The sequence below is a fragment of the Sceloporus undulatus genome, chromosome 2, assembly GCF_019175285.1.
Source record: "Sceloporus undulatus isolate JIND9_A2432 ecotype Alabama chromosome 2, SceUnd_v1.1, whole genome shotgun sequence".
NCBI classification, from domain to species: domain Eukaryota; kingdom Metazoa; phylum Chordata; class Lepidosauria; order Squamata; family Phrynosomatidae; genus Sceloporus; species Sceloporus undulatus.
In genome coordinates, this window is record NC_056523.1 from 178,840,394 (window position 1) to 178,857,391 (window position 16,998).

General features: G+C 44.1%; 2 protein-coding genes across 4 annotated transcripts in view; both read right to left on the bottom strand.

The window, feature by feature from the left end:
- The window catches only part of DTX3 (deltex E3 ubiquitin ligase 3), a 30,068-nt gene extending 18,120 nt beyond the window's left edge, over positions 1–11,948 (bottom strand). Inside the window, exon 1 of one of the 2 annotated variants that reach the window (XM_042453589.1) lies at positions 11,506–11,948. The gene's annotated coding sequence lies outside the window, so the exon portion shown is untranslated. Of the gene's footprint in view, positions 1–753; positions 804–11,505 lie in introns of those variants that run through there. The other variant, XM_042453590.1, reaches the window with a different exon arrangement.
- A 2,598-nt stretch (positions 11,949–14,546) lies between these two features.
- PIP4K2C (phosphatidylinositol-5-phosphate 4-kinase type 2 gamma) overlaps positions 14,547–16,998 on the bottom strand; it is a 52,490-nt gene continuing 50,038 nt past the window's right edge. For both annotated transcript variants that reach the window (XM_042452461.1, XM_042452462.1), the window contains exon 10: positions 14,547–16,611. In XM_042452461.1, coding sequence (XP_042308395.1) covers positions 16,531–16,611 — 81 coding nt within the window. In that variant the 3' untranslated portion in view covers positions 14,547–16,530. The remainder of the gene's footprint in view (positions 16,612–16,998) is intronic.

The window sequence follows — 16,998 nt, forward strand, 5'->3', positions numbered from 1 at the left end:
ATCATCATCATCATCATCATCATCATCATCATCATCATCATCATCATCATCTCTTCCTGGCTTTGAATTTAAGCACAAGCAAAGATCCTGAGGCATACTTCAGGAGGCAAGGCTTTCACCCTTCCCATCCAAATAAAGCCTTCCCTCTAGGTTGGTTCATTGTCATGGTGCCCTTGTAACCATGCTTACTCTCAAGTGTTCAATGCGATTTACTGGCAAGTAAACGTGTTTTAAGCACTGCAGATTCATTTTCTTCCCCCACCCACTGCCACACCAGGCATTTGGGGTTTGGGATATTTCTGCTTTAAAGAAGGCAGGTGCATGATTTGGAAAAGTGTCTCCCAATATATCTACAGCTCAATCTGATGTAATCCTAACCTTGCTTTCAGATGAGCATGGAGAGGTTACATCTGATTTTTAGTTAGGCCTAATAACGTAAAAATGAGAGCTATCATGGTGTAGTGGTTTGAATATTGTACTATGATTCTGGAGTTGTTAACCACCCTCGAGTCAATCCCAACCCATGGCGACCGTGTGGATGAGATATTGCCAAGACTCTCTGTCCGCCACCGTCCTTAGTTCCTGCAAAGTCATACCCACAACCTTCTTAATAGAGTCCATCCATCTAGATTGTGGCATTTCTTTTTCTACTTCCCCCCACCTTTCTTAGCATTACGTATTGTGTTTTCCAACAAGTCATGCCTTTTCATGATGTACGTCTACTGTATTTCTCATGTGCTTCTCATTATGTACCTCAGTTTTATCATCTTGGCTTCCATGGAGATTTCTGGCCTGATCTGTTCTAGGATCCATTTGTTGGTCCTTTTGACTGTCCATGGAATCCTCAGCACTGTTCTCCAGCATCACATCTCAAATGAATTGGTTTTCTTCCTATCTTCTTTCTTAACTGTCCAGCTCTCACATCCATACATGGTAATAGGGAATGCAATGACTTGAATTCAATGACTTGAACTCTGGAGACCAGGATTCAAATCCCCACTCAGCTGTGGAAATCCACTTGGTAACCTTGGCCAAGTCACTCTCTGAGCCTCAAAGAAAAGCATAGGCAAACATCCTTTGAACAAATCTTGTCAAGAAAACCCTGTGATAGGCTCATCATGAGCTGGAAATGACTTGAAGGCAAAAAACGTAAGAGGGACAGTTTCACTATCCCTCTCAAGATGGATGGAGTATTATTATTTTCCTGATCTTGACTCAGGGCTGAAATCCCATGCCAGAATGTAAAACAGTGATATTTTGTTTTATTAGAACATTTCTGGCTAGACCTTCATTGTAGTACTAAGACACTAGTGCTATTTCTTCAGAGCAGGTGTAAGAGCGATCTACTTTACCACTGCTTATCACTTTTTGACCTCCCACACCTGGGAACAGAATAAAGCTTAAGCCTCAGGCACTCAGTTTATACACTAGCCACTGACTAAGCTTAGAAACTCTTTGTAGCCCAGATACCATTTTTTATTGCTGTGAGATCTCCACAGTATTTCCCCTCCAAATCAATCAAATCAATACATGTTTAACTGGCTGAAATGGTGGAAACAGTTTCTGCCTTGGTTCAACTACTGTCCTCTTCTTGTTTTTATTGTAAAATGCTGTGGTTTTCATAACACAAAGCAAACAAAATCATGAAAAGAGGAGCAGCTCCGTGTAGGCGTCCAATTCTCTTAACAAAATAGCAAAAAATAAAAAAGAGCCATAGACATTCATATCTATAGTTGGAAGTGGATTAGCTACAAAGGACATTCTTCACCCTGAGCAAGACCACTTGTTCATCATGGCTAATATGCCACTGGTGAGTTACCACCAGCCCTTAAAACGTAATTAATACTAGATGTTATTGAACTTCAGTACCCAAGAGATCAAACCAGCTCAAATAAGGGCCAGGCATGAAGACTGCTGCAGTCAAACTTTGGGGAGCAAAGTTTCTTTAGCCCTATTACAATTTGGAAACATTACATATTTAAGTCCCTGGTAACAGCCTCCCCCCAATTACTTTGATGCTGCCTATGTTCTGTTGCATTAGATTACAGTTGGACAATGCACCATTGCCCAGATGTTCTTAGACTAGATTACAGTTTCTGTCAGTCTTACGCTGCTAGTGGTGCTGGATGATGGAAGCTGTAGCCCAACAATTCTGGGGGGGCCTCCCATTTCCTCCAGATGCACAACATGGAGGAACGAGCAAGTACAGGGGTGACAGTAGCCATTAGTAACACAGAACTAAGATGAGACTGAAGCATTGCCCTACCAACACTTTTTGTTCTAGAATGTAAGATTTCTTACAGGCTCTGAAACAGGGCTAAGCCAAGAGGCAATAACTAATTCAAGAAATCCTATGGCTCCATAAGACTTACTTACGGTTTACCTGTGGCTGAATACTTAAGACTTTGGCTGTATCTGCACTGCATAAATAATCTAGTTTGACACGACTTTAACAGCCATGGCTCAATGCTATTGGGATTCTGAGAACTGCACTTTTGTGAGATAGTCTCTGTCAGAGAGCTCTGGTGCCACAATAAACAGTGAGCCATGGCAGTTAAAGTGGTGTTGGCCTGGATTATTTCTGCTGTGTCGATGCAAACTTTCCCATAAATATTTATCCAATATTAGTATTTCCAATGCAGCCATTAATGAAGCCATTTCTTGGTCCATCACAATATCCAAGAGAACCTAGAAAGATTACTTTGGAGGACTACAGTTCCCAGTATTTCAGGGCCCTATCACACTACAGTTATAGCACTATATTCCACTTGAACTGCTATGCCAGCTTGTCTCCTGGGGAATTTGGGGGTTTGTAGTTTAGTGAGGCCTAACAGCTCTCTGGCTGAGAATTCTAAATGGCATCCTCAAACTGCAAATCCCAGAATTCCATTCAATGTTGCCATGGCAGTTAAAGTGGTATCATAGTGCTATAACAGTGTAGTGTGATAGGGCATTGATAGTTAGCATAGCCAATTGTCATGATTCTGGTAGCTGGCAAATACCTAAATCAGTACTTTTACAGACTTCACATCACACTACTTTCACCCTTAACCAGGATTTCAAATTGGATATTCAATACCTTTGTCCCTGTACAGATTGCCTTTGAAATTCTTGGATACACCAGCAGTTGAGGCTTCCAGCTCAGAAAGGAATGTTTCTCAGCTTACTACTCAGATCAATCTGGATTGCTCCCACAAGCATTTTCTCAAATGTGCTGGATGCACCCCATTTTCCCACTGGATCTATGTATAGTGCTCCATCATGCAGCTACCAAAAATGCACCACAAAACTATTCTGTGAGTCTAAAATGTTGGGAACCCCTGCTCTAGAGAATTTGGCTCCTGCCCATGATGGAACAAAGCCCTTCCTGCTGCTCATCATCATCATCATCATCATCACTAAATAAGAAATTACAGTATCAGACCCTCACAATTACACAGTTGGATCTCAGTGGAGGGAAATTTCCAAGTAAACAATGTTGAGGTTGGAGTTGTGGGTCATGGATGTCTCAGTAACAAAGCACAGCAAACACACCCTCCATTCCTTGCCTTTGTTCCTCAAAATGGGGTTGGTAGAGGGAGAAATAATGCTTATTTCCTCAAATACTGCAAGAGTGTTTGTCTTTTATATTAATCAGAAAAAATTGCTCAAGAATACCTTTTACTAAGAACAGGGGATTGGGGCACCCTTGCAAAGCCCAAGTGATATTAATTCCAGACAAGTAATTCTATTTTTAACCAACCCACTGGATCTACACAATGACTGATCCATTAAAGGGGCCAACACCAGGCATGCATAGCAAAAGGTATGCATACACTTTTACTCTTAGCAAAAGAATGAAAAAAATGTTTTAAAAAGCAATTGACTGGTTTGTGTTTACAACATAGCTATAAGTATTAAGATGCACAAAAATATATTACTGTTGCTGTTGCCACCCCTTCTTTTCCCCCAAACTGGGACTGAAGTTGGCTTACAAATTAAAATGCATATAATAGTTAAAAACATACAATGCAAACAATTGTTATTAAAATAGAATTAAATTATCAGCAATATTAAAAACATGATTATTAGCGATTTCTTCAACTATACATTTTACAATTTAATATCCAGCACTAGACTTTGACTAAATAGTAGTGGTTTTCTTGCATCCCTCTTCTGAAAGGCATCTGTGAGCATATGCTGTCACTATATATAAAGGTATCCCTCTTTTGTGGATTTTGTTGTATATCCCAGAGATCACTTCTTTCCTAAGATGGTAATTCTGTAGCCCAGCCCATTTGTTCTAGAACACCACTTGGAAATACTGTACTACTTTTTTTTGAGACTACAACTCCCACAGTCCCTTCATATAAGCCATGTTGGCTGGGACTGCTAAGAGCTGAAGTCCCAAACATCTGGAAGGCCAAAAAGGCCAGTACATGCATGAGCAGGAGGAATTTCTCAAAGGACATAGTAATAATAATATCCTTTCATCACTGGGAACTCTTCGTACATAGCATTTGGTTGTCAGAGCTCCTCCTTCCTTTCTGATACTTCGGAGAAGGCACTTCCATCATGCTGAGAAGTAAACCACCCTCCAAGGCAGATGACTTCAGGCAGCCAACATCAATACACGTACAAAGAACAAGAGAGATGAGCGGAAGGATGGTGTAATGGCAGGCAAGGCTCCAATACTGGAGTTGCTTTCGAGTTGTGGGCAACACAATGCCTTCTTGAGTAATACCCACCATCCTCATGTTGCTCAAGATTCCTTGCAAGGTTAATGAGGGCCACTGAAACTGCTCAGAGGTGCTGCCAATGACAATCCATTCCCCAGGAAGGAATAAGAATTCCGTTGATTCTTGTGCCTCAAAGTTTCTTTTTAAGGTCCTTTCAACATGGCTTATTGAAGGCTGGTGAACCCTTAGCCTTCTAGGTGTTTTGGCCTACAATTCCCATCAGCCATATCAAGCATTGCGAATGGCAAGGCATGGTAGGTATCGTAGTTCAAAACCTCTGACAAGCCAAACGCTCTCTGCTTAAGTCAAGCTTGGGAAAAGCTTTCACTACCAAGGTGACATCCCAGCAGGTCTTAATTACAGCTGATCTGTCTTGCAGAGGAAGAACAGATTCCCACTCTGCAGGACTTGAGCAGCACAGCAGCAGGCCAATGCGCTTGAACGACAGCTCTGCAAAAATATTCCAGTAGTTTTAGCTAGAGCCAGTGTGGCATAGTGGTCTGAGTGTTGGACTATGACCCTGGAGACCAGGGTTCAATTTCCCACTCAGACATGAAGCTCACTGGGTGACCCTGGGCAAGTCACACTCTCTCAGGCTCAAAGGATAGCAATGGCAACCCCCCTCTGAAGAAACTTGCCAAGAAAACCCCATGATAGGATCACCATAACTCTGAAATGACTTGAAGGTACACAACAACAGTTTTAGCTATCTTACAGGCAACAGTTTGGATCATAATGTGCACCAACAGAAATGTCTACACAGTGATAAACATGAAATTTTGGTGCCTAGTCCTTTTTTGATATTTTAAAACAAGTTCCTAATTCCTAAGGCATGGGGTAACTGTGTAGGGGTGGGCCCTTTTCTTTTTATTCCAACCAAATGTGAAGGTGATGCACTTCCAGTTTCATTTTCAGCTGTTTATCTTTTAAAGGAGGCTGGGAAGGGTGGAGGGGGCACAAATGAGACATTCTGCAATGGTTTGAACCCCTTTGAGGGCAAAGGAATTGCCTAAAGAAAAGCAAGGAACGTCACCTAGGACACTAATGTCCACAAAAATGGGGTCTGGGGCCACACATAGCCCATGGGCAATCCTTTCCTAACTCATACCTGAACAGCTCAAGATAGCTGTAATGTTTTTAAAAAGTCACAGCAGTTTTCCAACCACACCCTGGCCTTATATTTGCTACAAAAATATATGTACCAATGAATTGAACACTGATTCATTTGTCAAGTCGTGTCCCTGTTCTGCTTCCCCCTCCATTTCAAATAAGCTACTCATTTAAAAACTCCACCTGCCCATTTACTCATCATTTCTTAAAATCCACACATTTTAAAGAGAATTCCAAAGCTGCCTCAAGGACTGGGAAAGATAGAGAAAATAGGCCTGTACTAACCAATCCTTGCCCTACACAAGATGATCTTCACAGTTCAAGCTGGTCCACCCAGAAACACTGTACAGCTTTATGTTTTAAAGAGCTCACAGCTCACCTATGTGTACCAGTGTACAAAGTTGTTTCTGCCATTCTCCCCTCAGTACATTTGCACGTACTCTCAGGAGGCAGAATATGAAGTACAGTACTAAACTTCTTTCTCTAATGCAGTTGGTAAAGCAAAAGCTTTTCTTAGAAATTTTGAGGTGGCACTGTGGTTTTTGTAGAGCTAAAGAAAAATTTCCAAGCCCAGTGACATCTGATGAATGGTCTAGAAGACATGTTTCTCTGAATGGCAACAGAATTAAATGGTTGCAGTTCACGTATTCATTTTTGTGGGGGTGACACTGAAGACCAGCAGACCTGAAGTCTGTTGCATGAAAATGTGTGTCATTAATATCCCCAAGTCCTCTGCAATATTCTAGTGTTTCTCAATATATGTCTGCAGAAAATGCACTACTGTACCTGAAAAGTGAAAATTTCAATCTAAGATATGTAAGGCAGGGGTATCCAAATGCCAAGATTTATAGGACGACATTGGCATCCACAGAACACTGGAGGATGCATCCCTACTGCTTCTCCCATGTTCTTTTTTTAACCCTTTTTGCTTCAAAATGGCTAGCAGTACCCTCTACAGACTGGGTAGTTGTTATTGTCTATTATTGGGGCATTTGATGGGCCTATAATCTTTTTTAGGTGTCTGAAGACTTTCTTTTTGCCTACTGCACAAGCTTATTTTTAAAACAAGAAGTGACCAGGCAGGAAGTCCAAATATTTCTTCTTTAAAGAAAGGCATCTATAGGCTGACAAATAAATCGATCCAAGAGTAAACAAGCCTGAACACTCCAGACACGCCAAGATAACTGAACTGAAACTGTTGTACTTTGGACATACCATGAGAAGACATGATTCATTAGAAAACGCAATAAAGTTTGATATGGTAGAAGGCAGTAAGGAAAGAGGAAGACCTCATTACAGGTGGATCGACTCAGTCAAAGAAGCCATAGTCCTTGCAGGTTTACGAGACATGAGTAAGGCTATTGATAACCAAGAATGAGGTCTCTCATTCATAGGGTTGTGGTAAGTCAAAGATGATTTGATGACAATTAACAACAACTCTACAGGCTGAAAAAGGAAGGCTTTTTTTTGGGGGGAGGGGTTAGTATCAGTCTTTTTAGAGCAAAACAAACAACCCACACACAAAACAACAACAAAAACATTCCCTTCAAAATTTGGGGGGAGATGGGGATATGTGGTGACAAAAGAATACAAAATTAGACAAAAGAATGTATACTTTTGAATAGCACAGAATTCTTCACCAAAAAAAATGGCAAGCAGAGAGCAATAATGAACACCTCAAACACGGTTGTTAATCTCAAATAAAACAGACCATCTGAGTCAATGGGAACTTGGCTAAGTCCAATGATTCAATGAGTTTATTCTAGCTGGGAGTTAACAATTGGACCTGGTTTTTAGAAAGCTTTAACCAGCAGCACTCTTTACATTATATATGTATAATATACTAGCTGCTTCTATGCATATTGGAAGCAAGCCTCTCAAAGCTTACTAATAAGCCTGTGCAGGATTGCATCAGTAAATACCACTGGGCTTACCTTCAGGAAGAAAAAAAAAACCATACCTAGCACTGCAGCCTTAGTTATTTTCCCATTCTACATCATAAAGAATTCTATTTAAATGGCAAGCCTGCCGTTCTCCCACAGCCCTGCAAATCAAGTTGCTAGCCCACAGGAGATGTTATTAGCTAGCCTAATTATGCTATATTTTGGCATCATGGCAGCTTGAATATGTGTGTGTGTGTGTGTGTGTGTGTGTGTCCACATAAACACCTCTTCCAGTTTCCTGAAGGCTTGATTGTTCACAAGAAAGCTTTTCTGCTTACAAGTAAATGGCCATTTCCAAATCCAGTCCTATATAAATTGAAGTTGGATTTGTAGACAAAGACATTGCTTCACCTATTTTGTAAACACCCTACCAAATATGGCAACAGCTATGACTCACATCACCTGGATTCTTTTCCTCATGGGGGCTATTATCAAGTTTTGACATCCATTCTCTAGTCACGTTACTGAGGTCACAGACACCATACAGTTTCTTTGTCCTGAAAGACGCTTTGGTCTTGATGGTGTTGCTGGCTAGACTGTCTGAGAAAAGCAGTAGGGATGAGGGCAAGAGATTGTGAATCCTGCAGTAGCTGCCACAAAAGGATCATACCACCTCCCTCAAGCTGGTGGCCTCCTAATATGGTCTGATGATGGCTTCCATCATCCCTAACCAGTACAAGCTCTGGGACTGGGTTATGGGATTGATAAGGTAACACATCTATAGAGGAAACTGCTCTAGAGCTTCTGGAATGAAACACACAAAACATGCACAAAACAAAACAAACAAAACTAAACACCAACCCCCCCCCCCCGGTGCTTTGTATGTCTGGGAGACTTAAAAAAGAAAGAGAAAAGAAATAAAGCTGACCTACGTAGTTATTTGTGTCTGGTGAGGAACATGATGCCATTAAAAAAAAGAAAAGAAACCCTGTTCATAAAGCTTCCCGGTCTTCCTCTTGCAGCTGTACAAGAAAGCAACAAAAGAGAACTCTACAACAACCAACCAACCAACCGTACAGCTGTTATACAATGACAGGAAAGACATAGAAAATGCTAAAAACATTCTCCCAATAGCTGCAGTCTCCATGACCTGTTGGGACTTTGAGTAGGAGGAGAGAAAAAAGCACACCACTTTACAATTTGGGAAGAAATGCATCCCCCCCTCATACACAAAGGATCAGAAAGGGTTGATTTTTTTCCCCTGCCTGTTTTCTCAACCCATCAAGATGGAGGCTAAGGTACTTACCCTATACAATTCAGCAACCCCTCAGAATAGATATGCTGTACAGTGGGCCCTAGGTATCTGCTAAGGTTTGGTTCCAGGACCTCCTGTGGATATCAAAATCTATGGATGCTCAGGTCCCATTAAATACAGTGGCACAATAAAATGGTGCCCCTTATATAAAATAGCAAAATGAAGGTTTGCTCTTGTTTTGCAATTTTATATATTTTAAAAATATTTTCAAGGCATGGATGCCTGAATCCATGGGTTGAAAAATCCGTGGGTACAGAAGGCTGATTGTATACCAGAGGGACCCTGCAAGATTCTGCATCAACCAAGACAGTCCAGCAAGGGTGGTCCAAGGGCCTCTGATCTTGGCAATGAAGAGCAGGGAATTCCATTGGGTGCTGTTTTGCTCAAACAAACAGACGTCTCCTCCCCAATCTCCCCAATCTTGACTAGCAGTGCCTGGCTGAAAGCTGTCCTCTTTTCACACTGACATGAAGTGTAGAGGAGCCCTACCCTTTGCTGCATCTGGACACTCCTGGATCTATGGTGACCTTGGCCAAGGCCGAGGGGTTTACCTTTCCATGGGTCTCACCTGGGCAATAAAGAGTACAGGCCTTGCCCTGGTCCACTGTCAGCGCCAGGGAGGAAAAACAGAAAGGAAAACAAACATGGCAAGCGGAGGTGGAGGAAAGAAGAAAGGAAGAAAGGAGGAACGACATTGACATCTTGGGGGGCAGAGAGGGGCAGAACCTCTCCATATTTATCTGCTCTCCTTGAGATCCACCCCACCAGTTTATTATTAGTCAACATCATCATTATTATTGAGAAGGATAATATTTGGATTATTTACAGCCTCTTTAGACGAGCCGATCTATTCATTAGAGCTTGTTAATCAAAGATGAGGCCCTTATGACTCCCTTCAAGTCATAAAGGATAATTTATTTATTTACTATTTAATGTATATTTAATATTCATTTAACTAATAATTAGGGAACAAAAGGGAAGCAAAAAGGGTGAGGGGGGCAGGTGGTGTGAAAGACAATGGCTAGGAAAATAAACCTTGGCTTTGGACCCTCTCTGAACCAGAGTCACATCTGTTTCATTGTCCGCCCACCTCTGTTTTTGAGACCCCTTGATTCCCACCAACCTAAGACCCCCACAAAAAAGACCCACAAAAAAATGAGGACAACAGTAACACCCCCTCATTTGAGGGCAGAAAGATGGGGAATTGTGTTTCATCCTTTCTTGACCCACTTGTTCCTCAGACCCAGACCTCTCCTCAGGGAAAGGGGGGGCCATAAACACACACACACACACACACACACACACACACACACACACCCCATAGCAGGGCATGAGGAAAACATCCCCCATGTTTCAACCTCCCTTGCCCCACTGACTCAGACCTCTCCTCAGGGAAAAAGGCGGAAGACACCCACACATACATATACAAACACAAACACACACAAGACCCACAACAGGGCATGAGAAAAACATTCCCCTCTCCCTCATTTGAGGACAGAAAATTGGGGAATTGTGTTGTATCCTCTCTTGACCCACTTGTCCCTCAGACCCAGACCTCTCCTCAGGGAAATGGGAGACGCACACAAACAAACACAAGCACACACAAGACCCACAACAGAGCATGAGGAAAACAGTCCTCTCTCCTTTGAGGACAGAAAGGTGGGGAGTTATTTCACCCTCTTGATCCACAGAGCAACATTTCTTCTCAGGGAAAGGTGGGGGGGGGGAGAGACAGACACAAACACACACACACACACACACACACACACACACAAGACCCACAACAGACCATGAGGAAAGCAACCCCCCACACACTCCTGTGAGGACAAAAAGGTGGGGAGTTGTGTTTCATCATTGTTTGACCCACTTGCCCCACACAGACCAAGGCAAAGGGCGGGGAAGACCCCCACACACACTACACACCACACACACTTGTCCACCCCAGGGGTTTGAGGAGGGGCGTCTGAAGGGAAGGGAGGTAGGCAAATTGTTATGTAAAAAGTGCTCCCGTGTGTGTGTCCCTAAAAAGAAAAGCCACCCTCCCCCTCCCATCCACACAAACACACAGAGCTGTCTTTTGTGTGTGCAAAGGCAGGTGCCACCAGACACACACACACACACACACACACAACGAAGGGGAGGAGGCTGCTGCAGACATGCAAGATGGAGGTGGAGCCCTCAGACCAATGTTCCCCCTATGATGGGGATGATGGGCATGATGATGGGGATAATAATGAGGATGATGGGCATGATGAGGATGAGAGTGATGGGCATAATGATGAGGATGATGGGCACGAGGATAAGGATGAGGGGGATGATGATGATGATAGGAGGAGGATGAGCAAGATGATGATGGGGATGATGGTTTTTAATGAGGGCGATCCCAGAGGCGCTGTGGCCCCCTCCAGCCTCCCCCCCTTTTGCCAGCCCTCTCTCTCCCTCTCCTTCCCTCCAGCCTGCCCCGACCCCGAGGACCCACCATGGCGGCAGGGAGGCTCCATCATCCATGGGGGGCTGCGGTGAGAGCCGCGCCTCCAAAGCGGGGGGCAGGAGAAGGACGGCGGAGGCGGAGGCGGTGCTGGAGGGAGGACAGACAGGCGAGAGGAGGAGGAGGAAGATGGTGGTGGCGGCGCTGCTGCTGCTGCTGCCGCCTGTGCTTGTGTCGTCGAGGCGGCCTTTGGCGCGGCTGGGAAAGCGCCCTGCCTGGGATGCTGCTGCTGCTGCTTGTGTTCCTTCTCCCTCCTCTCCTCCTCCTCCTCCTTCCCCGCCCAGGAGCAGCAGCAGCAGCAGCCGTGGCCGCCGGGCGAGTCACGTGGCGCCGCTCGTTGCCGGCCTGGTGGCGGCCATAGCCATAGCAACACCGCCAGGAGGAGGCAGGCAGGCAGACCCCGGAGCCCCCAGGCAGGGCCTTCGGTGGTCCCTAGGCCCAGGAGGGAGGGAGATTGGGGAGGGCAGGGCTGAGAGGAGGAGGAAGGAGAGAGAGAGAGAGAGGGAGGAGGAAGAGGAAGAAGGAGAAGAAAGAAAGAAAGAGGAAGAGAGAGAGGAGGAGGAGGAAAAGGAGAGAGAAGGAAAAGAGGAAAGAGATGAAACTAGGAGAAAGAGGAGGAGGAGAGAATGAAAGAGGAAGGGAGGAGGAGGAGAAAGGAAAGAAGAAAGGAGGAAGGGGAAAGTGAAGGAGAAGAAAGAAGAATAGAGGAGGAGGAGGAGGAAAGAGATGAAACAAGGAGGAGGAGAAGGAGATGAGGAGAGAAGAAAAGAGGGAAGAGAAAGGAGGAAAAGGGGAAGGAGAAAAGAAAGAGAAAAGAGAACAGGGAGAAGAAAAAGAGAAAAACAAGAGGAGGAGATGAAAAAGAAGGGAAGAGAAGGTCAAGGAGGAGAAAGAAGAAAAGAGAAGGAGGAGGAGAAGAGGAAATAAGGAAGAGAAGAAAGGAGGACAGAAGAGGAAAGGAGGAGGAGAAAAAGAGAAAGGAGGACGAGGAGAGGAAAGGAAAGGAAAAGGGAGAAGACAAGAGAAGAGGAGGAACTAGAAGAAAAAAGAAAGAAGAGGAAAGGGAATGGGAAGAAAGGAGGAGGAAGAGGAAGGAGAAGAAAAAGAGGTTGCCATGCTTTCTGCATGTTCTGGAGAATAACACACACTTCCCTTGGCTCCTGAAAAAACAAGCAGAGGCGTGGGGGGTATTTTAACTAGCCTAGAGATGCAGCTTAGTTCTCTGAATGTTTGTTGTTGTTTGATTCAAGTAGTTTCCACTTATGACGAACCTGTCATGAGGTTTTTCTGGAGCTGAGAGTGTGTGACTCACCCAAGGTCATGCAGTGGGTTCCCGAAGTAAGTCTTTTGCTCCTGCGAAGAGTACGTAGCCCTGTGTATACTGTACATTCTCTCCATAGGCCTAAATACAATCATATAGATTCAGTCCTAGAGTCAATGCATTGACCCAATGAGAAATTGGCAAGTCAACACTAGTTGGGACTAAAATTGTATTTAGGCTGTATTCTTTAATACCGCACTGTGAAAGGGGTGGGAAGAAGATAGTATTCGTACTATTTGTATAATATCCCCAGTGTACGTGGCGCTTTACTAAGTAGACAGTAATATATTGATGGGTCGGCATCAAGACAGAATGCTATATTGGGCTATAGTGAGTCAACAGTTATTTACACAGATCAGCTCGGCCTTACAGTCCAGGGTCATCCTTTTGCATCCAGCTTTCCATTGGTGGTCCACCACCACAATGAATAAATCCCAGATTGAAATTTGTCTTTTTCTCCCCCGCCACCCCACATTGCAGACAAAGATGCATGGGGCTAGAGCAGTTCGCCCAAGGCCAATGGGCAAATCCACAGTTCAGATACCATTTGAATGTACAACTACACTACATCAGATCTCATTAGGGACTCCTGATGATTTTAAGGTGATAGGGCTCAAAATTGGTGGGCAAATTATTAATTTTACTTACTTGTAGGGGAAGGACAAATTACTTTGCCATCCATCATCACTGAAATGTCCTTAAATACAAAGATTCTTCTTACAAGAACAATTCATACTAAGAATGTCCACCATTATTGACTGTACTGAAAATGTGCAGAGGCTAGATTGCAGGCAGCCTTTATTATTCTTGGAATGACAATTGTTGTCTTGGCATTTCTTAGTGCCTGGACTGATATTTCTGGATGAGGCTCAACTACAGAAGACACTTGATGGTCCATTTTCCTCCAGTCCTTACCTCCCAGCATCCATGGCTCTCATAGTGACTATATGAGTTTTCTTGAAGGATACAACAAATAGTAAGGACCTATAAAGGGCACTTAAAGCTGCAGTCCCATACTTTATGGATTTAGCCACACCTTACAAAACATTCAGTCTTCACAGGCACTACAGTATTCTAAACCAATGGCATTCCAAGTGTTTCATGGAATGGTAGCAATAGAAAATTAGTTTCCAAAGCAGTCTAGCTAATAATATAAAAGCCGCTATAATCCAGTCTACAACTGTGTTGTAGAGTTTAATGTCCAGTGGATTCAAATTATCTTCAGCCCTTTGAACGGAAAAGATCTGTACGGTGACTCTCCTCAAGCCTTTACCATTAAGAACCAAATAACGGAATGAATTTTGAATACCTGCCCCATTCCGCTGAATAAGCAAATCGAGCAGAGAATAGGGAACAGGATAATCCCAGCATTACAGAGGGATGCAAGGCAGACAAATGAAGTCAAAATCTAGTCTGCACTTATTGTTAAAGTTAACCTTGGCTACCCGCAGTGATTATCCTGGACAGCACTACCAAGTTCTTGTCCCATCTCGGCAACCTTCACTCTACAGATATTTCGGCTTTATATGAAAAGAATAAAATGTGACTTGAAGGCTCCCCACTTGCCTTTTCATTTTCATACTGGGGCACCATTTTTAGTCCCAGAGGGACCCAGACCTACGTTCCTTCACTCAAAACAAGGGTGGTCACCCCCCATAATGTGGGAGCAGCAGGATCCAATGACAGCACAGACAGTTTTGCATGCAGACAATTTCGGGTTCAATAATTTATTTCTACTGATACATGAGTAAACTGGAAATACACACCATCTTATACAATGAAAGGGGCTGGAAGGCATGCACGTGCATGCACACACGCACACCTGATGGACACAATTTCCATGGCGCTGGGCTATATTATCTCAAGAGAAGGAAAGGCATCAGTCCCAAGAACACAAGTGGGACAGAAGGGGAAGGGCTGATAGAACAGCATCACGTAACCGCCCTGCATTTCAGGCTAAAAGTGAAGCAGAGCCTGCTAAGGACTTCTTCCCTTTCTCAAGAGAACTGCTCCTGTGGCTCACTGTATACCAGGACAGTATGGGGGATGACCTGTGAGGACTTCATCTATCCAGTTCCTTGTTTGTATCCTGCCATCCCCCACCCCCCACTCCAATGCATATTGCAAGGGGATGGTGATCTTTGGGGAGCCAAAAGTTGCTGAATTAGTAAATGCTGTTGCAGAGGCTTGTCCTCTTTAATACATCATACAGCTCCTTAAGCTTATAAAAACCTTCCATCCACCCAAGAGCCCCTCTGAATAGCTGCTGTCAGAAGGGCTGGATTTTCCCACGTCATATTGTCGGTTTGATATAAATACACATATACATGGAAGGAAAAAGAGCCCCTTTGAGAGAAGGGCAGAGAGGTGCACACACATGAACACACGTTTCTGAAAATATCCCAGCACTAGACATGGCATTCCCACATTTTTCTGTTCTCAAAAACAACCCTAAAAAAAGTTGGCCTGCTCCACTTTCCACCTAAACGTGGAGTAGGGCTTTCAGACTCGGCACAGGCCACAGGCATTTGGAGAGGCTAAGCTTTGGTGTACCACAGCACCCAGGGCCTGTTACAGATCTCACCCTTGCTATGGAACAAAGCTACTAAACCTGAGCAAGCATGCCCTGGAGTGAAGGAAAAGGTTAAGTAAACGAAATTAGGGTGGAAATAATCCTGTTTCTTTCACCTCCGCATTTCCCTCTGTCCCAGGAAGCAGAGCAGTGACAAATGCTGTGTCAGAGGCTCTGAGGAAAGTGCCACACAAGGGCAATCCCAAATTCCTATTGGCAGCCTCGAGGTAGTTCCCAGTCCCTGCAATATTTCTCATCTGCCATCTGAGGAGTGGAGGCAAAGTGCCACAGGAAGGCTGGAAGCAGTGGGTGTGGAAGAGGCTCTATTATAACGGAGCAGAATGTAGGCAACTACGTTTGAAGAGCCTGCAGTGCCAGAGGGGAATTGAACTACATTGCCAGGCTCTGAGGGTACTCATAAACAAGGTAGATTTCTGCTTGCTAGAAGGGACCAAACCTTCTCCCTAGAGGTAGGGGAATCTAGTACAATCATCCAGCAAGGGCTGATGAAGTGAGGTAAAGAATTCATATAGGGACTTTGAAACATAGGTAGTACCAGTGGGTATCACAGGGATAAATCTGTCCCTCCATCAGATACCCTCAAAGGAAACTGACAGTGTCAGTGAGAAAGGTACTGCTTTTCTTCCAAGGCACAGAACTAAATTCTTATTGCATAATATTCTGTCTCAGAATAAAAATACCATTTAATTCTCCATATGAGTTGAGATCCTGCCCTGGCCAGAGTAACCAGTACTGCTGGGACAGTTTAAAGGATGGAGGTGTTTGGTATTGGGAAGAATATTAAAAGCCGGCCTTCTTTTCTCCTGCTCCTGATAAAGAGCCAGAGAAGCTGCCTCCAAAAGCAGCCATCAAACAACTTTGGTACCCTGGCCATATTCCTCCTAACAAGATCAAAGTTAAGGCACTTGATTCAGCAGCCATCCCCATGACCAGCCACAGTGAGGCTCATGTGAAGTAGCAACCCAACTTTCCTGCTGACCCAAACAGCAGGAGGCAAACCCTCCCTCTTACTGAGAACTGGGGGCAGGGTGAAGGAGAACTACAAGGGGACGGGAAAGTCTTTGATCTTAAGCTTTGGCCATCAAGAAGTATTGCAAAACTGCTAAGCAAATATATTAGTGACAAAGTCCAGAAAGCGTTTGGCGTATTGCTCTGGATGCACCGTGGAGATCTCTGCACCAGCCTGCAGAAAAGACAAAAAAAGTCAAAAAGATCCAGAAGCCAGCCTCTTCTTCCTGGTCACTGTTTTGGCCACAAGGCTGGACAAATTCCAGCTGCCTGCCCCAGGACCTACTGGGGACTCCACCTCCCTCCTCCAACCCTCCCCACAGTGCAAAAGACAAAACTAAAGTGGTGAGAAGTCTACTTCCAGCTTGGTAAAAACAGTTTTTAGAAAGCATGCAGGTGATGTACATCTTATTTAAAAGGTGAATTATAACTCTGAGAGACTTCCAGGAGCAGGAATTCACCCTTCGGGAGCGGGATTGAAATACCACCAAATGATTCCCATTCCTGGTGCATCGCAACTCGTGGCCTCTCCCACACCCACACTTCAAGTTCCCTGTAGATC